The 22313-nt window shown below is 47.1% G+C and overlaps 1 protein-coding gene across 4 annotated transcripts in view; it reads left to right on the forward strand.

Annotated features, from left to right (window-relative positions):
* Positions 1-456: 456 nt before the first annotated feature.
* COL11A1 (collagen type XI alpha 1 chain) overlaps positions 457-22313 on the forward strand; it is a 255976-nt gene continuing 234119 nt past the window's right edge. For 3 of the 4 annotated variants that reach the window (XM_053391592.1, XM_053391595.1, XM_053391593.1), the window contains exon 1: positions 457-1046. In XM_053391592.1, the coding sequence (XP_053247567.1) occupies positions 926-1046 (121 nt within the window). In that variant the 5' untranslated portion in view covers positions 457-925. The remainder of the gene's footprint in view (positions 1047-22313) is intronic. The other variant, XM_053391594.1, reaches the window with a different exon arrangement.

A 22313-nucleotide genomic window follows, 5' to 3' on the forward strand; every position in this document is an offset into this window, starting at 1 on the left:
AGTGTGCTGCTATCTTCCTTAGTGAGTGGTGCAAACCGCTATTCTGAACAATGTCTTTCATTGCATTGGGGGCCCTGTGGATGCGTTTATGGACCACCCCGAAAGTTTGGGAGATATAAGTGAAGCCCTCAAATCAATCCTTTTTTTGGGGGGGGAGGGAAATTTCACACTTCGCTATTTCTTTTAATCCCCGCTGTGTGTTGGAAACGCTGCTATCCATGGTCTCCCCTTTCCACTTTTCCTGCTCACCTTAAACTTAGCGCTTTTTGGCACGCATTCTGCTCCGGGTCTCCTTGGGCCAGGGGGAGGGGAGGGAGTGGGCGAGGCTTCGGGTGCGGAAGGAGGCGAGCTATTGGCTTATGGCCGGCAGCCTCCTTGTCAGTTTGGGTGGGGGGGGGGAGCAGGAGGGGGTGGGAGAAAAGAAGGGCGGGAGGAGGCGGAGGAGGGAGGCTGTCCGCTCGCTCGCTCGCTCGCTCGCTCTCTGGCTGCTGTTCTCCCCGTGCGCTTCTGGGCCAGCCCTCTTTTCAGGATGCAGCCTTGAGGGGGGATGCTGCGCTCTCCGCCTTTGGACTGAAGCCCCTCATTGCCCTGCAGTTGGGAAAGCAGGGAGCATCGGAAGGGCCTGGAGCCGGGCTGTCGAGACCCAGCCGGCAGCGAGGGACCATCCTCTCTCTCTCGCTCGGACCCTCTCCAGACACCTTTCTTTTCATTTTCCCCACTCACCGCTTTGGCACACCGGATCGGATGGATCTCTAGAGAAGACGGCGCGGCGCCTTTGGGAATATAAGTGGCGCGGAGGAGGCGACGGCGGGCCAGGCGAGCGAGCGAGCAGCGCGCAGGGGGCCAAGGCGCCCCGGAGGTTGGGCAGGGGGGCGCGCGCGTCGAGTTTTTTTTGGCACGCTCGGCGTTGGAGGCACCCCTCTCCATGGAGACGAGGCGGACATGGTCCACAAGGTGGAAAACGAAACGGTGGTTCTGGGACTCCGCTTGGCCCGCGCTACTCGTCGCTTGGATGCTCCTGCTGGAGGCGGCGGAGGTCAGGGGAGGTAAGGAAGGAGGCCAGCCGGGCTGCCACCGCCGCTTTCTCCTGTGCCCCGTTTGGGAATGGGGTGGTGGTGAGGGGGCGGGAGGAGAAGGTAGCAGGCAGGGAAGCCCCCGACTTGTCTAGCCAAAGGTATCCGGGCTCACAAGTCCGCTCACATCTCTGGAGTGGTGGAAGGCACTCTGTGCGCGCTCAGAGGATTCCTTGCCTCTTCTGATTGTTGCGTAGAAGCCAGGCGCTTGAGCTAATTCCTGACCCCAACTTAGAGTTCCTTCGGACTTTAGGGCGGCGGGAGGCATGGCATTTCCATGAAGTCCCCCCGGGGGAAAGTTTTCCTCCCCACCCCCTGTGACCAGTGGTGGGTTTGGTGATGCTTCTGCTCAGATTCTCTTAGTCGCAGGCTTCTACCTTGCTGCTTGCTTGGGAGTACTAAATTTACACTGAACTCACGTCAGTTTCAGCGTAATATCCATAGGATCGGGCTGCGAGTCTCCTCCGCTCCAGCTTCTTGAGGCTTTCAGGGAGTCGTGGGAAGGTGCGGCGGTGGGAAGGTGCTAAAACTGGGAAGGAATGCGGGACACTTTCGGAACAAAGCTACTTTTCTTTGTGTGCCCGGCCAATTTTTTGGAAACGCTTCGGGAAAATGGTTTCTGCAAACTCTCACCACCAGCGCAGCGCCTCTTGAACTTGCCGAAGTCATTAAGCCGATCAAGTTCACAAAATCTTGGCCAAAGAGAGAGAGGCTGGAAGGAAAGGGAGCGGGGGCTTTGTGAATGCTTGAAATAGGAGGTGGGTGACACTGTCTGTAGACTTCAAGTCATGCCACTTTCTCAAAGGGGATGGAATAAATAAATGTTAAAATAAAAAAATTGATCAGCAGGGGATTCTTTACAGCAGTAAACTCCCTTCGATCCTAAATGTCTCGCTCAGGTATCAGGAACTGACTGGCGCCCTCTGAGTATGTGAGTGCGGCTCTCTTTTTGGCTGGCGAGAAATAAGCAGTAAAGGGACTGACATTTTTGAGCTGCTGTAGCGTAGGACTTTTTGGCACAGAGGTCTTCAGCCACTGTTTATGGGGAAAGAGAGAAGAGCACGTAGGAAGTCTTCTGTGGAGCCCTCAAGCTTGCGCGTTCGGAGAGCAGCAGCAGTTAGACAGCCCAAGATATCGCCTTACCTGTTTTGCATCTCCGACCTGTGACCAAACACACACGCACAAACGCCAGAGCCCCAACGGGCTCTTTCCAGCTTACGTGGCAAGCCTCTGACAGGAGCTCAATGCATAGCGGAGAAGGAATCTCCTCCCTTTCTCCTCCCCTCCCCTTAGGTGCATCCCAGGGCAGGAAAGAGCGGGGCTGACTGAGTGGTCCGTTAGGTGTCTGTGGCCACTTGTGAGCAGGGTGCTATTCCTGGGCGTTTGCAGAGTCTAGAAGGAAGTTTGAAACTCCAGAGAGTTCCCGCGGGAGGAGGAGGCGGGGGAGTCAAAGAGGGCCATGACAGGGAAGGTGCCTCCCTTTCTCAGTATCTGGTGTGTGTGTGTGACCCCAAGAATTGCTCAGGAGGGCGCAACCCCACTGCTCCATCAGAATAGCAGCGGAGCCACCCCACAGCTGGAAATTCCGAAAGAAGCAGCAGCAGGAGCTGAGATACCAGCAATACGGGAAATGCGCCTTGGAAATAAATTGCATCTCTGCACAGGACAGAGATCTGCTTGTATCACTGCCTGGCAGTGCGCTGAGTTTCCCTTCTCCAGCATCAGCAGGTCTTTGTCCCTTTCTCCCATCCAGTGGAATCCCTTGAAGTGATTGGGTCGTTTTGTTGTGGTGGTTCTTTTTGGTCCATCTCCTGCAGCCTTTGCAGCCTGGCCTCCAAAAGCACACAAATCTTGAGTTGTTTTTCAAGGAAATCCCTAGGATGGCTGCTTTCTTCTTCTTCTTCTTCTTCTTCTTCTTCTTCTTCTTCTTCTTCTCTCTCGTGGTTCTCAGTTTTGTAGATCTGTTGGTCTGGCTCACGATGCAAATCGACTGTGGAAGAGAGAAAGGTGCTTTCAGAGAGCTCCCTCTCAGCCTCTGGGTGCCTGATCACCTCTTGGACTTGTCAGTCACATCCCTCAGTCTTTCTGCCCCCTGCTGGCTCGATTTGGGTCTTCGAAGTGGGGAGGACCAGTCAATCCATACACACCTCTTACCTTGAGCCATGAATTACTCCCACCCTGGTCTCCCCATTCCTTGGGGGCCATGACATGTGCGGGAAATATATACATCTTATTCCAAGCAAAGCAAAGTGATTTAAGGAATTGTAAAGATGAAAGCACACTTATTGACTTCTTAACTTTCTTTTTCCCCTTCCACACCCCCTGGCTATCTGCTTTGTTCCCCAGACCTCCTTAGGAAATGAGAATGCTGAAAAGCTGAGGGTTGTAGGTTGTTTCAGATGGGATCAAGCTCACTTTCTCCAAATGAAGCTCAGATGACTGAAAAAATATGTTGGCAAGGGTTTTGCTGCATGGTGCCGATCTCTCTGGGGCTGTGATCCTCTTAAGCGCACTTAGCTGGGAGAAAGCTCTGTTGAAACTGGAAGGGTTTCCTTCCAAGTGCATGTGCTTAAATCTCAGATCACACGGTAAACTGACAATATCATTAAAAAAAAATCAAGCTTTTGTCAAATCCCTGCAAACACCTTATGGGAGTCCTTGCGGTCCCTAAACATTCTGTCCTTTGTTTCTTTGCCTAGAGAAATCATTAAGTAGCTTTCTGTGCCGTTGTAAAAGTTTCTGCACATTGCTTTGTCGTTTCAGTGGGAATTAAATCCCAGTGAGAGCTGGATCTCACCTCGCATTTCCACAAAATCATTGATAAGCAGTTGCCTCCTTTATCTGCTCATTTCTTTCAGCTAACAAGTCCTCAACATTATAGATAGGGATCTTCACTTCCCACAAGATAATGCAGAAGGGGGGAGAGGGGGAAAATCCAATGTCTGCCATATGTGGTAAACTGCAATTATTAACATTAGAATTTCTGCCTCTGCTGTGAAAGGTTTTTCTTTTTTACTTGAAAATGAATAAAATGGTTTAATATTGGACAAATCTTGTACCATTTTCTATCAAGCAAGCCTTCACGCCATCTTAAACAGGTCTCCTTAGAACTTAGTATTTAACTTCCAATAATTCTGCAAATTTCTGGGTGGGAGAATCAGGAAGGACAAGATAGAAATTCAATAAATCTGTCAAAAGTTTTGAAAACAACTTCTTAGTTAAATGCACATGGGTTTGCTTGCATTCACAGAGCCTCAACCCAATGTTATGTATGCTTACATGAGTTCAGTGGGGTTACTCCCAAGTAAGCATGCATAGAACTGCAATTGCAAAATAACCTCTGCAGAATTCTAATTCCCACTTCAATATTTTATAATATGATAATTCCCGCAATGGGACTATCAGTGGAGAATTCCCATTCATTCTCTTAGGGTTCTCCTCTTACGACAGAGAATCTGTTCCTCTCTGATTTATGCAACCTGTGGCAGAAAATATTTCCTTTCATTGCAAGTCTACTTAGATATCTAAGACTTTCTTTGATTCACATCACCTTTTAAATATGACATCTGTTGGCAGGGATGACTGGGACGAATGAGCACCTTTTTTCAAAGTAGCTATAGAAGACGAGTAATTTACGATCCAGTTTTGTGAGGGTCCCTTGTATTAATGCCCCACCGTGATAGTGAATGGGAAATAAAATGAAATATTCACTTGGTCTCAAACCTCATAATACCCAAGTTTTGCGTGTCAAGACCCCAAAGCCACCCCTGTTTATGAATAAGACACAGGGACACAGATATTAGGTTAATGGTTATTGGGCAAATTTAGGCCACAACTTTATTGGTTACAAAATGTGAGCGGTATTGGCTTAGGCATTGGAATTGACCCGACGATATCTGACTCCTGCCCGCCCTGCAGGGAGTCCAGTAAGGGTCAACCACCAGTAGGGGGAGCACTGTTGATGCGAATCAACTCTCGCTTACCACTGGGTTCCCGATGGGGTTGTGGCATGGCCCCCTCCCTGCGCTTCGGACAAGATCCACACTCCCGATCCATAATCTCAGAGTCGTGGGTTCGAGTTCTACGTTGGGCAAGAGATTCCTGCCTTGCAGGGGGTTGGGCTAGATGACCCTTGTGGTCTCTTCCAACTCTACAATTCTACTCATTCTGACATGACTATATAAAAAATAGCATTTTGCTGCCTTTTTCCCATGATGAAATCGAAGGTTGTGTGCATAAGGTTCTCAGATGGCTAGATCTGCTCAGCTTTACCTGAGTGCTTACGAGAATAAGCAGTAAACATACTGAGAAGGAATTTAGAGGAAGGTTATAAATAGCCAATCGCCTGATCACCTAGTGTAAGAAACAGCCTCCTCCAGCAGACCAATCAGAGAAGCGTTGCAAATGGAAAGAGAGTTGATTCTTCCCCCCTCCCCTTTTGGACTACAGACATGGCACACCAATGGCTATCCATAGGGGAGTGTGGCAAAGCAGACTAGGGGAAAATTATGGGTTAGCAACTTCTGCGGATATATTTGCAAGTCTAATGAAATGAAAACACCTTCAAGGAGCAACAGGGGGGTTTGTTGTGCTTTTTTTTATATAAAAAAAACTAGTGCAACTCCTGAATGGAAAAAAAGTAGAAAAAAATGGGCCTACTTTTCTTTGCAGGATTTGTCTAAATTCACATTTTTTTAAAAAAAATCCAGTTGGATTTAAAAATAAATAAATAAAAATATATAAAGCTCTTCACAGAAACCACAAAATGGAAACACAACCCTGATTGTATGAAAATAGGGACAGAATAGGAATAGAATTTCTATCCGAGAGACGAATTTGAATTGTTTCTTATTTCATTGCAAGTACCATGCTAGTCTACGCATCATGAAATAAGAAACAATTTCAGTTCCCCTATTGAGCTACATGCTGTTAGCAGAAAACCACTTGCGTGTTGAAGGGGAAGGGCCTTAGCTAGTGGTAGAAGATTGCAGAAAAGGTTATGGGTTCAGTTCCCTGGCATCTCTGGGTGCAGATGAGAGAGAATCCTGCCTGAAAACCAGGAAAGTGATGCCCAGTCTGTGTGTACAATAATGAGCTAGATCAGGCTTTCCCAAACTTGGCCTCCAGCTGGTTTGGGACTACAATTCCCATCATCCCTCACCACTTGTCCTGCTAGCTAGGGGTGATGGGAGCTGTAGTCCAAAAACAGCTGGAGACCCAAGTTTGGGGAAACCTGAGTGGTCTACCTCAGTGTAAGATGACTTCTTATATTTCTTTCCAACTTGCTGATTTCAGAACTAGAATTTGCATATCCTTCAGCTAAACAGACACACTACTCGTTTGTTCCCCTATGTGTAAATGTCACTGGTTGCAGAGTGCAAGAGTTCTTCATATTTCTGTGTGGTTTGTCTTTGGCTTTGTGTCCTTTCACTCTAGCATTGGCCAATATGCCAGTGTATTAAATGTCACTGCCAACTTTAAAACAAAAAACTGGCCTGGTCTCTGTGAAACCCAGGAATTAAACAGGTGGAACTTTCCTCCACATGCAGATGAGTGTTGGGAAAAGTTTGGCTATGCTACATTTTTATGGTGTGTAAGCTGCTTTCAGAAGAAGGGCAACATTGGGTTGGGCTCACACCCAGTTAGGCTGTGATCCACACCATCTCCACTCAAATGTAAGTCTCACTGAATTCTGTGGGCCTGACTAGGCTAGGATTGCTTCCAGTGTTCTCCTGAACCATGGGGTACCTGGCGGAAAGTCCTGCAGGAGTGCACAATCTCACAGCAGACATTAGTGGATGGTCTGGCAGGCCCAGTGGCGTCACAACGGGGGGCGTGGGAGGCGGTACACCCCAGGTTCCATCCCGGGGTGTGTGTGTGTGTGTGTGACAAGAAGTCACCCCATGGGGGCTTGAGACGGCGCAAGCAGTCATCGCGGCGCCGCAGTCGCCTTTGGAGGATCCTTCATTCGCAGCTGCAGCCATGAGTAGAGGATCCCGGCACTGGCAGCAAACCGCTAAGTACAGCGCATGTGCGGCGTCGCATGCATGCACTGTATGTAGCGACGCCGCACATGCGCTGTATAGTGGTTTGCCGCCAGCGCCACTCCAGCGCCATGGGGATGGTGATGGGATCCCTCCATCACCGTGAAAGCCAGTGTGGTGTAGTGGTTAAGAGCGATAGACTCGTAATCTGGGGAACCGGGTTCGATTCCCCGCTCCTCCACATGCAGCTGCTGGGTGACCTTGGGGCAGTCACACTTCTTTGAAGTCTCTCAGCCCCACTCACCTCACAGAGTGTTTGTTGTGGGGGAAGAAGGGAAAGGAGAATGTTAGCCGCTTTGAGACTCCTTAGGGTAGTGATAAAGCGGGATATCAAATCCAAACTCCTCCTCCTCCTCCTCCTCCTCCTCCTCCTCCGCAAACCGCTATACAGCACATGTGCAGCATCACTATGTACAGCACATGTGTCATACGTAGTGACGCCGCGCATGTGCCCTACGTCATGGTGTCCACCCCGGGTGGCACGATGCCATCCTTCACCCCTGGGCAGGCCAACAGGTCAAAAGTCCTGTCAGGCCCAGTTCCTGCAGCCAATCAAGGCATCAGGGCACCTGAGAGTCAGTCCCGCACAAGCACAGTTGCAAAGACCTCCCTGGAACATCCTAGCTATGGTCCAACCAAAGTGGGAAGTTGAGCAGCCACAGCACTTCATCTCTGCTTCCCTTTCATATTTTGCATGCTGATTGCAGCATCTGGGCTTGATGAGGCAGATGATCCTCACCTGTCCTGAGCCTACTGTAGCTGAGGATTAACACACCTCCTACCAAAGCTAACACACTTCACCTGGGCTGTGGGCCCTTGTCTGCCTCAACCTCCCAGTGCTTCCTTCCTTCTGCTCCCTATGCCTCAGAGCCCAGCCTGTTTGTGGAGACAGGGGTCCCTCTGGCTCTGGTGATGGGCCCTGCTGTCCTGGTTCCTGTGCACTTACTTCCATCCCCCATGCCATCTTCCATTGTCTCGTGAGTACTTTCTACAGCAACTTCTCCTTCTCCATCCCCAGCCTGCCCTACTGTGCTCCAGTCATGACTATACCCCTCGCTGGGATCCTCTTCCTCCTCCCTGTTGCCCTGCCAGTTTGTGACATCATTGAAATCAGTGGGAAGCCTTGACAACTTTCTGCATTGATTTCAATAGGGCCTGAGGTTGGCTAGGTTTGTAGGAATTTCTCTTGCACAGAATTGGACCATGGGGTCATCTAGCTCAGCAGTGTCTATGCAGAGGAGCAGGAGTTCACCAGGGTTTCAGACAGGGGTCTCTCACAGTCCTACCTGGCATAGGTACCAAGTCCCTGGGGCTCTGGGTGCCCAAGAACCCACAAAATTCCCCATGAAGGGGCAGGACACCCACAAATTTCAGTGCCATGGCCATGCACGCAGCATGGCACCCATGGCCCTGGGCACCCATGGTTCTGGGGCCAAGTTGGCACTGACCTGCTCCTGGAGATGCCAGGGTTCAAACCTGAGGCCTTCTACATGCCAGGCGAGTGTTATAGCACTGACCTGCAATCCTTCCCTTCCGCTGGATTCGACCCATTATGTGTTTAGGTGTTTGCAATACTTAGGCATGGCCAAACCTGGCCTTCCAGATATTTTGGGACTACAATTCCCATCATCCCTAGCTAACAGGATCAGTGGTCAGGGATGATGGGAATTGTAGTCCCAAAACATCCGGGCCAATACTAGATGATCTGTGAGGAATGGGGATACTGCAAAACTGTTATTGTCAATATACAGTACGTTCCAAGAGTTCCCCATGTTTCAAATAAATTAGAACAGACGGTCAAATCAGAGAATCAAGGGAGGTGATTTGGAATGAGTTTAAATGGTCTCAATTTATAATAAATGGCTTTGTGTCTCAAGGATTGCCAGGCAAAATGGCCATGTCTTCCTCAGTACATTTCCCAACCTTGGCGGTAGAAAGAATCAGGGGCCTGTCAAACAATTGGCTGTTAAAATTAAGCATTTCTATGACAGACCTGCAGCCGAGCGCTGATTCCTCTCCCTTCCACCCCCTGCTTTGGCAGCTGATACAGAAATATGCCTGGTATGTTGTGTAGGTTGTGCAGTCCTTTCCTTGTCCTTCACCAGAAACCTTGAGACAGACCCCTGAATGAAAAGGAAGGTGGATTCCCCTCACCTGAAAGCCAGTCCTTCTGTGTGTTTGTGGGGAAAGGTTTTTATACTTCTGGTCTTGATCTTTATATTTTAAAATATTTTGTGGGAAAGGGAAATCTCTCTCTTCTGTTACATATAAACAATGCACATTGTTTTTTTAGCCACTATTAATAGTGTTGTTGTTGTTGTTGTTGTTGTTGTTGCTAAAGTGTGTATTGAGGAGTGACTTCCTCCCTAAACCATATCTCCCCCTTAGATGTTTTCTCTTGGGCCCCATTAGTACAATCCATCACACCACTTTCAACAGTCAATGGCTTTCCCCCAAGGAATCCTGGGAACTGTAGTTTAAGGATGCTGATAATTGTTAGGAGAGTTAACTCAGTGTTTAAAATTTCCAGAGTGGTTCCAATCCCTCCTCTTCTCCTGCCGCGCACCCTTTGAGAACCACTGCAGTATACAATGCAACAACAACATCCCTGTAGTTCTTATAATAGATAGATATTTGCACAACAGATGTTAATAAAATACACTGCTTTTAGGAGGGTGTCAGAGTTCAGTGGTAGAATATGTGTTTTGCATGCAGTAGATCTCAGATCCAGACCATTATATTATCATCTAAGGACCAGTTAGTCAGTGGAAGACATCTTTCTGCTGGAGATTCCAAGGATTTGCAGGTGAGCAGATTAAACCAGCATTCTTCAACCCTGGGTCCCCAGTCGTTGGGTTACAACTCCCATCTTCCCCAACCAGCTTAGCCAATGGTCAGGGGTGATGGGAATTGCAGCTCTAGCAACATCTGTGGACCCAAAGGCTGAGGAACATGGTAATTGGCCTAGCAAGACAAAGTCTGACATGATATAGGGCAACTTTCATTGTTCCCCATAGTTTAATTGCTTTGCAGAGGGTTGGACTAGATGACCCTTGGGTGCTTTCCAATTCTATGATTCTAGGATTAATTTTGAATAACTTCTGGAGAAGACTTTCCTTGTTCTTCTCTTCCCTGCTACCAAAATCTCTTCCTCCCTGCGATTAAATCTGAAATGCCTTGCCTATTTCAAATATTCTGCATCAATAATTATAAGCCCTTAATTGCCAACTAATTGCAAAGCTATGAAGAGATGGTGGGGCTGTACTTCAACTCCCAGCCCCTGCAAGTGTATATCTGGCTAGTTCTGATGTCCTGGAGGGCACTTCCGGCAGGGAAAGCAGTCAGCAAAGCCGAGGAGGCTGGGTTTTGACCTGGCACCTCCAGTTTTTTCTGACCCCTATTAGGAACTACAGGAAAGGAAGCCACAAATTTGACACAGCAGTTTTCCTGCCCTGTTGTTGTCTGGCCTTATCCAGGCACTACTCTATCTGCCAGAAGGGGGGGTGGGGGGAGGAGGTGGAATTGCAACATATAACCCCCAAAATAATAATGCTAAAACTGAAACGATACCTAAAACACTGGAACAATTCTATGCTCCTCACATATTATCATTCTTTTTCTTTCGGTGTGTGTTGTTTTGAGCAGTCCAGAACAGTAGGGCTTCCACCTGCCAGCGTGATTAAAATGTTTCTTTCTCTCCCCCCCCCCCCTTCAGCTTCCTTTCATAAGAAATCCTCATACCGTTTGCTAATTTACTGTTCGGCTGGCTGTTTGAGGATAACAGGGCACAAATAAAGTAAATGGAGCGCAGGAGACATCTCTTGTGCTTTTGAGAAAGAAAACAGACTCTTGCAAAGCTATCAAGGTTTAGGATTTTTTTTGGGGGGGGGATGAACACAGCCAGCCCCAAAGGCAGGCGGGGGGTGGAGAAGAGAAAAGAAAAACCCTCATCTATTTACAGATTCTAGACAGGCAGAGAAAGGCACATTACCCGTGATCATAATTACAGTATCGAGTTCTTCAATGTAACGTTTGCAAACTGCACATGTTAATAGAGGAATTGTTGACCTTCTTATTCACGTCTGAGCAGGAGCCGGCAATTGTGGAATTCTTTCAGCACATAATCACCCCTAAGACGTGGCTTGAAAAGAAAAGGAAAAAAAAGAAACCCTCTTGTGAGCACAAGGCTGGGGTACCCAATGTAAGCCAAATCGACAGTGCATTCAGCATGAGAAATGGAAGTGAGATTATTCAGTGCTAGTGGCTAAGATCTGAAATGTAGAATACGCATGGCTCCTTGGAGCAAGCCCACAAACCACTCCCAGCTTCATCTTGTTTTCAGGTGCAGTGAATTAACTGCACATTGCACTCCTAAAAGCAACCCAAGCTGCATTGGCATGGCAGTTTGTTACATTTTCACAACTCGCCCCCCAACTGTTAATTTCCGCGTTATGTTTGAGCTTTCAAGCAATGGAAATGTGACTTCCAGAACTATGGGGAAATACAGGGGAACTATCAGGGAATATCATGCAAGTTTGTATAGGGCTGTAGTTTGCTAAAGGTCCTGAGAGGAGTTGTTGTTTAGTCGTGTCCGACTCTTCGTGACCCCATGGACCAGAGCACGCCAGGCACTCCTGTCTTCCACTGCCTCCCACAGTTTGGTCAAACCCATGCTGGTAGCTTCAAGAACACTGTCCAACCATCTCGTCCTCTGTTGTCCCCTTCTCCTTGTGCCCTCCATCTTTCCCAACATCAGGGTCTTTTCCAGGGGGTCTTCTCTTCTCATGAGGTGGCCAAAGCACTGGAGCCTCAGTTTCAGGATCTGTCCTTCCAGTGAGCACTCAGGGCTGATTTCCTTCAGAATGGAGAGGTTTGACGGTGTTTGACTGAGAGTTGTTAGGAGACCTTTGCAGAGCTACGGTTCCCAGAGTGGCTTAATGATCAGTCCCTCTTCCCAGTGAACTCTGCAAATTATAGCTCTGTGAGGAGAATGGGGTTCTGCTAACAACCTTCAGAACTCTTAACAAACTACTGTTCCTAGGGCTTTAAGGGAGAAACAGTGGTGTTGCGTCCTTTGCTGGCACCCAGTGTGCCCATGCTTATGCACACACACCAGGTGGGACCAGGGTGCAGAGGGTAAACAAAACCCATTGTGCCAGTCCAACCCTCAACACAGCCATTGGCAGGCTTAAGGCACGGAGGGTTCACTGAGCTGTGCTGTGGCGCCTGCCTGCCTGCCCACGCAGCAGGGAGCCTGGTGGCCAATGCGGTTCTTGATGGCTGCATCTCCCCAATACTGGCTGGGCAGCCATTCAGAGAGGGGGCTGGAGACATGGCAGTAAGGCCAGGCCGGACTCTGCGGCCAGAGACCCGTGGTGGCAGGCAGGGCAGGGATCCCTGCATGGGGGCGTCTGGCTCACCCCCCCAAATCATGTACCCAGGGCTACAGCCCCCCTGGACCTCCCCATACTCCGCCCCTGGGGGGAAGCCATGACTATGTAGAATGATGCTGCTTTATATGTATAGCAGATGGGGACCCAGAAAGAGGAAGCTGAAAGCCACGGCCATCCTCTGGACTGGATGTAAGTAAGAAAACAGGCAGATGGGAGGGGAGCCTGGCTGAGGGCAGAATGAAATTGATTAGGCAGTGCCTGGGTGGGTCAACCTATTTGTTGCAGTGCCAGTAGAAGCCAGAATTGATGGCAAGAGATTGGGTTGTATTCAATGTAGGACAAAGTAGCACTTCGCATGAACAGAACGACTTCTGATTGTGCAATGGGTCTTTCTCCCACCCCATCCCTCTGTTTGCCCCCTAAATCTGTTCTGGATTCCCCCCCCCCAGCCTCCAAAACAGATTTGGGGTCAGTGCAGGGTGCACGTGGTGGGAGGAGAGACCCATTGCACAAGCAGAAGTTGTTCTGCTTCCACAATCACTGCTCATTTTTTTAAAACTTGTGTTTTGAAAACACATCATGCTCTCCAAAATGCATGCATTAGTGTCTGTACATGAGGGATTGTACATGCCAGGGACGGAACCTAGGGCCACTGAACTTGGTCCATAGCTTCCCAAGCAACCGTGCATTGTCCGCATTTTGTAAGGCTTGAATTTGCGTGTCAAGGCCCTTAAGTCACCCGTGGGAGAAATAAAGACAAGGAAACAGAATTTTAGGTTAATGTTAATGGGCAAATTTAGCCCACAACTTTATTGGTTACAGAATGTGAGCGGTATTGGCTTAGGCAAACTACCAGTAGGGGGAGCCCCACCGATGTGGATCAACTTGAGCATCCCCTGGGTTCCCGAAAAGGGGTGATGGCATTGCCCTAGCCCCTCCCCAGGCTTTGGACGAGATCCCACGCTGTGACGGGGAGGCTGAGTGGCCCCACCGCAAAGCGTCCCCACGTGGAGGTAGAACCGATTTATATAGAAACAAAGAATAACGTGTCTGACAGCAGCGAGCCAGCAGTACATCCCACAGAGCAAGCTGGAGTTAACTCTTTATTAGCAAAACAGGATGTGCCCAGAAGGGTCAGGCCTAACGAGTACAGCAATGCAGGTCTTGCCCCGATGAAGCAGTGGCCAAGACTAAAGCTCCCTGCCTCCCAACAACTGGCTATGTCTCCTCTTCCACTTCATATCTGTTCAAAATCCTAGAATGAAACTGGAAATTTGATCCACTTTCCTGCTTTGCTAGTAGAAAATGTGTGAGAAGCTTCAAAAGAACGTGAGATTGAGTTCTTCAGAATGGAAGTTGGTGTGACATTTTCTATTTAGTGCAGTTGTGCTAGTTTGCTGCTGCTGAATGCCTGTCCGTAGCACTTACAGTACCCCACAAACCATTTCCTTCCACAGCAGACCCAGTAACTCTGCCAACTAGTCCAAATGAGCTGCCTTATGGGGGTTGCACTTGAATCATCAGGGGTTTGTAACCTCACCTAGGCTGGTGTCGTCATGCAAGGCAATAGGATTGTCTGTGAGACAGTTTTGGGTTCCAGGCAGTCCTGTGTAGTTGGTGAGACACAACACAGCTGCCACACGTGTATGTATTTAATTTAGACCCCCCCCTTCATTCCAAAGGCTCTGAGTAGTTCCTACAAATATTTTAATTGCTTTAAAGATGGGGCAATCCTCCTCGCCTAAGAAATGGATTGTTTCCCCCCTCTTTTTTCCATGAGCACATCTAAAATACCTGTTGCATTACAACAATAATTCTGAAAGCTGCTTGCAGTTGTTAGGCTTTTTTCCCCAACCGGGAAGGGGCTAAACTCCCTAACAGATTGAGGTTGAATCCTGACAAGACACAAATACTGTTTTTGGGGGACAGGAGGCGGGCAGGTGTGGAGGATTCCCTGGTCCTGAATGGGGTAACTGTGCCCCTGAAGGACCAGGTGCACAGCCTGGGAGTCATTTTGGACTCACAGCTGTCCATGGAGGCACAGGTCAAATCTGTGTCCAGGGCAGCTGTTTACCAGCTCCATCTGGTACGCAGGCTGAGACCCTATATGCCCACGGACTGTCTCGCCAGAGTGGTGCATGCTCTGGTTATCTCCCGCTTGGACTACTGCAATGCGCTCTACGTGGGGCTACCTTTGAAGGTGACCCGGAAACTACAACTAATCCAGAACACGGCAGCTAGACTGGTGACTGGGACCATATAACACCGGTCTTGAAAGACTACACAGTATGTTTCCGAGCACAATTCAAAGTGTTGGTGCTGACCTTTAAAACCCTAATGGCCTTGGTCCAGTATATCTGAAGGAGCGTCTCCACCCCCATCGTTCTACCCGGACACTGAGGTCCAGCACCGAGGGCCTTCTGGCGGTTCCCTCACTGCGAGAAGCCAAGTTACAGGGAACCAGGCAGAGGGCCTTCTCGGTAGTGGTGCCCGCCCTGTGGAACGCCCTCCCACCAGATGTCAAAGAGAACAACAACTACCAGACTTTTAGAAGACATCTGAAGGCAGCCCTGTTTAGGGAAGCTTTTAATGTTTAATAGGTTATTGTATTTTAGTGTTCTGTTGGAAGCGGCCCAGAGTGGCTGGGGAAACCCAGACAGATGGGCGGGGTATAAATAATAAATTATTGTTATTATTATTATTAGCAGCCCTTTTGAGTTAGGTTGTGCTTTCCTTTCCTTTTGCCATCAAGGAGCTTCATTTATGTGCCATCAAGAAGTCTAAAGTCTTTGAGTTGGTATATCAGCCTAGAATAGTTCTCCAGTACCCCCAAAGTGCTGCATTGCACCCAGGACAGGTATGGGGAACTTCTAGATTTTCAGATGTTGCCAAGCTACAGCTCCCATCAGCCCCAGCAAGCATGACTGATTGCTTGGGGTGATGGAAGTTGTGGTTCAACAACATCTGGAAAGCCAAAAGTTCCCCACATCTGACATTCTTCTTCTTCTTTGGCGATCACTCGTAGCCGAGTAAGATTGTCTTCCATAAACATGGTTTTAACAAAGAGTCCATAAGTGACTGTGAAGGCCAATTCTGGACCCACACGTCCTCCCACAGTGAGGACATTGGTTCCCAGGTGGGAGTTGATCATGGTGTGGATTTGCCAAGCATGCCTTCCTCTTAGCACGTTTCTCCCTTGCTTCCTGAACATTGCCAGGGCCACATAAGATGATTACCACATAGACATACATAACTTTATTTTCATTGCATGATTACTAACTGAGCTGTTGGTGACCTGCAGCTCAATGCAGGGTGGATATACTATGAAACTCATAAGCTTAAATTTCAGGGCCCCTAATTCTGGAGAGCCCCAGAAGCGACTTTAGTCCACATTCCTTTAAAATTTTGGGTCTAGTAGACTCAAGTTGAATTGCACAACTCAAATTGATTAATTTTTGGTTGTATATATTTCAACAATCTCAGAGTTTGAGTGTCAGTAGCACAGAAGTTATAAAAGTGTGCTGATCTGTCATGGAACAACCCCATTGAAGAAGGTAACAGTGGTTACCCAAATCCTCTTTTCTAAAGGTAGCATCACCGAGCACTGAGTAAATGCTTTGGAAGTGTGAAGCACATAAACTCAGATGAGAGGACGTCATCAGTTGTGAGAGACTTATGCTTTCTGACAGTTTCTCTCACTTTGGTAGACTGGCAGCAGTTCCGGAATGATTCAGTAAAATGATAAAACTTAAAATACACATATCACACCTGTTTCTTTTTCTTATAAAGCAAAAGAGTGAGCAACTGTTTCATACGTTGATTAAAATTTGGTATATCAGTTGCATCATATGATCCCAGTATCTGACCCTTGTCCTGCTAGATCTGGGGTAGCCAATGTGACCATCCTCTGATGTTGCTGAATGACAGCTCCCATCAGCCAGCCAGCATGGCCAGTGGTCAAGGCACCATCATCTAACAATATCTGGAGGATGAGTTATCTTTCTGGACGAAGGACTGCATTCAACCTTGGCCAATCCTCTGGAGGCCACATACCAGCAGTGGGTGTGGCCAAACATGAGTGGCTGTGCAGGAAAGGTTGCGCCAGTATTTTCCTCCTTTGTAAGCTAGTTGTGCAAGTTGTAAGTGCCTGAAGTAGATGCCTGGGCTTTGCCACTAGAGCCCCTGGTTTGAAACCACCAGGTATCTTATGCCCCTCTGTTACTAGTGACACTCAGCTGTCTGCTTCTCCCACCCTTCTGTGTGCATATCTACTTCATGCTCCTCTCTTCTTGGATTCATGTTTATGTGTATGTGACGTTCCCACAAAATTGTGCCCAACTTTTAAAATGAACAGTAAGTATAACAATTCAGTATAACGTTTTAGACAGAACTTCTGCAGGGCTGGAAACTCTTTTGCCCTTTCAGGGGAAGAGATGGAAATCGGATTACGGTATATTCATAGGCTAGAAAGCTACATTGCTCTATAGCTTCCAATTTCCAGTAGACAGAAGGCCAAAAACTTGAACCTGTCTACTCACAGTTTAAAGTTCTCCTTTTGTTTTCAAAAAGGTCCAACAGGAAACCCCGTGTGAATCCTTCAGTTTACTAGCTGTGCTTGGGATTTGTGTTCATTGTGTGGCACATAGACTGTGGTTTGGAAGCTCCTGTAAACATCTGTAGGAGTGTGACATGTACATGTTCACTATAATTTGGTGAGCAACAGAGCTGCCGATTCACATTTTCTCATTCTCCATTTGATCGCGATACGTGCATCCCCCGAGCGGAGAGCACATCGCGTTTCTTGCACCGCTTCAACCAATTCTTGGGTTACCATATTCTCAGATACAATCATGAAGCAAACACATTCCAGGAGTTTAACTTGGCACCAGCATTTCACCTCTGAGAGTATCAGTTACAAAAAGATTTTAAAACAAACTGCTGTAGAAGAAACAATGCTTTTAGTCATGCAAATAAGAAGAATCATCATTGCTGAACTCGTTATCTGCCCACCATTGTATTCAAATGTAGTGTGACACTACACATGATGAGAAAACTGTGGGGAACCCCATGGTGTGCAGGCAAGGCAAATGTGGGGCCAAGGGAGGAGGAGGAGAGCACTATTGATGACTATTTAAACTACGAGGGCTATGCCCTTTTTTGTGAAGGTTTTTTTTATTAAGTTTTCCAAAATTTCACACATCCATTTCAGTACATAAGAAAAACTCCCCTCCAACTTCCCACCCCCTTTTCCATGGTTTTTCTCTTTCTTTTCCTGTGTCACACCCTGCCATCTATCTCTTAAACCTTGACAAAATGACTGTAATCTTTAATCCCTTCTGTTGCTCATAGTTCAAATCCTGCTTGTGTGTTCGTCATGTAATAGTTCTTTAAACAATCCAGAAAGGGTTTCCATTCTTCCACAAAGCTTGTGTCTCTTATTTTAGCTGTTAACTTTGCCAATTCTGCATAATCCATCACCTCGCTTATCCATTCTTCTTTAGAGGGCATTTCTGCTTCTTTCCATTTTTGTGCATATAGAGAGGCCAGCTGCAGTTGTAACATACATAAACAACAGAACCATCTTTTGGGGGGACTTCTGTCCCTATAATCCCTAAAAGAAAAGCTTTGGGGTTTTTTTTGGGGGGGATATAATCATTTTAAACATTTTTAAAACCTCGTTATATATCGTCTCCCAAAATACGCTTGCTTTCTTGCAGGTCCGCCACATATGAAAAAGGGGGTCCATCTATGTGGTTACACTTCCAGCAGTTATTAGGAACCTTCTTATACATTTTAGACAATTTATTAGATGTTAAAGACCATGATTGCTATGTTCTGCCTCCACAGTTGGAGGCAACAATGCTTCTGATCACCACTAGGGGAGAGTGCTTGAATCCTGATTGCAGACTTCCCACAGGCATCTGGTTGGCCATTGTGAGAACCAGATGGACCATTGACCCAATCCTGCAGGCTCTTCTTATGTTCTTATGATGCGGGGGGCGGGGGGCGAGACGGGACTGCAGAGTGAAATCATGGGTGGGAGATATGCTCCACTCTTGCCCCACCTGCTGATTCTCCTGCAAACGACCCTACATTGTTTTTAATCCCTTGCCATCTTTAACACCAGATTAGGAAGAGGAAAGGTGTTGAAAGAGTCTTAGGAGAATTGATGCTCATAGGAGAGGTGAAGAACCTCTTCATTCTACCTTCCAGTCCATCTTGGCAAGTACACCTTGCCTCTGAATGCAGTTGTGGAGCTGATATGCACAGCTCCCCACCCCCCACATTCCAATTTCACCCCATAATTTCTATGAGCAGTGAGTTGCCCCTCCAACAATGGTTCCACCAAAAATACAAGCAATGCATTATTATACAAGTTGCCAAACACATTGTAACAGTTATAATATCATATGCATGTTATATGGGTATACACTGCTCGTTTCCTAAAGTAACCAGATACACGCAACGCTGCATACAGCTGTGTGTATTAATATGCTTACCAATCATGTTTCACAAATGCAGTACAGCATAGGGCTTATATGTATTATGCTCATATGTTGTCCATAACTAAGTTTTGCTCCGAGTAGATTCTCTGAACTTAATGGCCCTAACCTTATCAGGCCCATTAATTACAGTGGGTCTACTCTGAGTAGGACTAGGGTGGGGAGCCACTGCAGAAAAGTCCCATTCTTGTGTTGCAGAAGAGGAAGACGAAAAAGAAAGACAGTCCTTGAGGTATTGTGGTTGTTAAAGGCTTTATATATCAAAACCACCATATAAGGGGGCGCTTGATAAAAGAGGTGATCCTCTGCAAGCAAAACAAAAGTTGAATCTGCTAAATCCCATGTCTAAATCCATTTAAAATAGATTCCTCCTACATACCTGCTCCTGAACCATTTTCTTTCCAAAGACACCCTCCTCAGCTATAATCTTCTAAGCAAACCAATGTGTTCCCTATTCCAAATATACAAAGCGTTATTTTGTCTAGCAGGATGCACAAAGAGCGACACTTCAGTTCATACCTTTTGCCTCACCTCAGTGGTTTAGTTGAGAGAGGGCTAATGGCTGATCCCCTATATAGTGATGGGCCACTGGTGTTGTCTAAGCAGGATTTATTATCCTGTTCTCCCACAAAATCTTCCAGTCCCCACAACATAAAAATACAAAGAAATAGGTTATTTCTGTATTCACTGACTCAGGAAAATTCTTCCCTTGTGGAACCCAGGCAAGCCTCCTCTGCTATGAAACTGAAGCAATACAATGTTTGTGTTACATTTTCTTTAAAAAGCAGTATCTCTTTGGCGTAACAGTTGCAACCGTTAATTCAGAGATGGAGGCCTTGCAGTCAGCATTTTCCCCTAAACCATGTCCGCCTTCCCTACGCCTGATGTCCTGTGTGCCATCATGTGTGAAGCATATAAAGATGCACTTGCAAAGCATCAGTCAGGAGCTGAAAGTGTGAATCCCAACTGCACCTGAAAAGGGACTCCAAAAGGGCTTGATCTCGGCACCAATCAGTTGTCACTTGAGAGGTCAGGTGATTGACAGCTGGACAGCCATACCTACTGGTCTGAAGCTGGCCCATGGGGGCAGGGGAATCAGATCTGGCCTAGTGGCAGGTAAAGGTAAAGGTAAAGGGACCCCTGACCATTAGGTCCAGTTGTGGCTGACTCTGGGGTTGCGGCGCTCATCTCGCTTTATTGGCCAAGGGAGCCTGCATACAGCTTCCGGGTCATGTAGCCAGCATGACTAAGCCGCTTCTGGAGAACCAGAGCAGCGCACAGAAACGCTGTTTACCTTTATGCCGGAGCGGTACCTATTTATCTACTTGTACTTTGAGGTGCTTTTGAACTGCTAGGTGGGCAGGAGCTGGGACCGAGCAACGGGAGCTCACCCCGTCGTGGGGATTCAAACGGCCGACCTTCTGATTGGCAAGTCCTAGACTCTGTGGTTTAACCCACAGCACCACCTGCACTTTTACATGTGTAAATCAGCAGTTCTGCAGGCAGGAGGCAGGTGGGGGCACACACCCAGCCCATCACAGTTGACATCACTTTCATTTAGAAAAAAACACACCACAAATTGCTCATACACTCTTCTCTCAAGGAGGCTGTCTGTCCATCAGCTGCTCCACCTGGCAGTGAGGAGCTGGGGAAGAGAAGTTTAAGCTAGCATATGGCCCGGCATATGAAGTAGTCAGACCATTTAAAAAGAGATGGGAGCCACGTGGTGTGTTAATGAGTAAGAGCATTCCCCTTGGGAAATCAGACTTGTTGAGTTTGAATTTCAGTGCATAATCAGATGGTGGGAACAAGCAAAGGGATGGTGGCCCTGTTGGCCATGATTCTGGACCATGGTTGAAAATGGTGGATTAGATGGACCTTGGTCCTGTCCAAGAAGGTGATGTTTATGTGACTATGTATCCTAGGAGCAATGCCTGAACTTTGTGTCAGGGATGGCCTATAGTGGCCCATATCAAGCACACATGGGTTGGTTTTAGGGTATGTCATGGAAGGGGAAGCTGTGGCCCTTTGCATGTTGTGGGACTCCAGCTCTCATCAACCCCAGTCAGCACAGTCACTGGTCAGGCATGATGGGAGTTGTGGTCCCACAGCACCCATGCCTATTGGGTTTCATGTTAGAATTCTTTTGCTTGGCAAAGTATTTCCCCTCCTCTCTCTGGATTGGGTAGGCTAAGGTAAGGAACTTAAAGGATGGTTCACACATGTTATGCTAGCAAGTGGGGAAGTGCAGACACCCACTGAAATACAGGAACAAGTTTGCTGATGGCACAGGACCCATTCCCAGGATGGGTAAAGGAGAATGGGTAAAGGTTAGTGTAAACATGGCAGGCATTTCTATTAAATTCTCCCAACTTTTTGTTTATATCAGGGAACAATCACCCCAACCCCCATATGCTCTATAAAACATTCTCCCCCTATTTTGCCCTTTTTGATGTGATTATGTGAATTCCTTTAGCCTGTGTTGTGTAGTATGCAAGTTTCCTCCTGTATAGTATTCTGTTGTGGCTGACTGTTCAGTAACTAGGCATTTCTGAATGCATCTGAGATGCTTGGAGTTATGCAATAGTTAAGTACAACCAGTTCAGTTCTGATATTAAATTCCATTTGCTGCTTTAATTTTTTTGTTATTTTTGCTTTTCATTAGTATGCTTCATTTTATTGTATTAGCATTTACTAGCGCCACTCTCCTTTTAAGATTGAATAATAGTTACTAATAAAACAATTCTCTGATGCTTTTTTTATATAAAAACAACAACAAGGAAATGTTTGTGGCTGGTTTACTAACACATCTGCTTCAAATGATGGGCTGTGTAAATTGGTATTGGGCAAAGAAAAGGCTTAACTGAATAAATAAGTATGTTGCTGAGGATCTGTAATTCCTTGCTTCAGAATATGAACCCTGGTGATTCATTACACTGAAATATAACGTGAGCATCATGAACTCCCACCCTCCCCTCAGTTCTTATTTGGCTTGGATTTTAAGTCAAGCTGGGGAAGAATTCAGTTCCACTCACCTGCTTGCTTCCACTCAGCTCACCACCCATAACTCTCCAACTCATTCCCCTTACCCCCTTACTCACTTATTTGCCTGCTTTTCTTGATGATTCTCCTTCAGTGACTGAAAGTATGGAGGGAGGAGGACTCTCCCCTCTCCTATCCCAACTCATGATTCTAGTGCTGTTCCAGCCAAGAGTATTGGAAAATACAAGATTGATTAAGATAATGTCTAAACTAAGAGCCTTGGTCACAATGCATGTGCATGGTAGCATCAAAGATCTA

This window comes from Podarcis raffonei, chromosome 6 (genome assembly GCF_027172205.1).
Source record: "Podarcis raffonei isolate rPodRaf1 chromosome 6, rPodRaf1.pri, whole genome shotgun sequence".
NCBI classification, from domain to species: domain Eukaryota; kingdom Metazoa; phylum Chordata; class Lepidosauria; order Squamata; family Lacertidae; genus Podarcis; species Podarcis raffonei.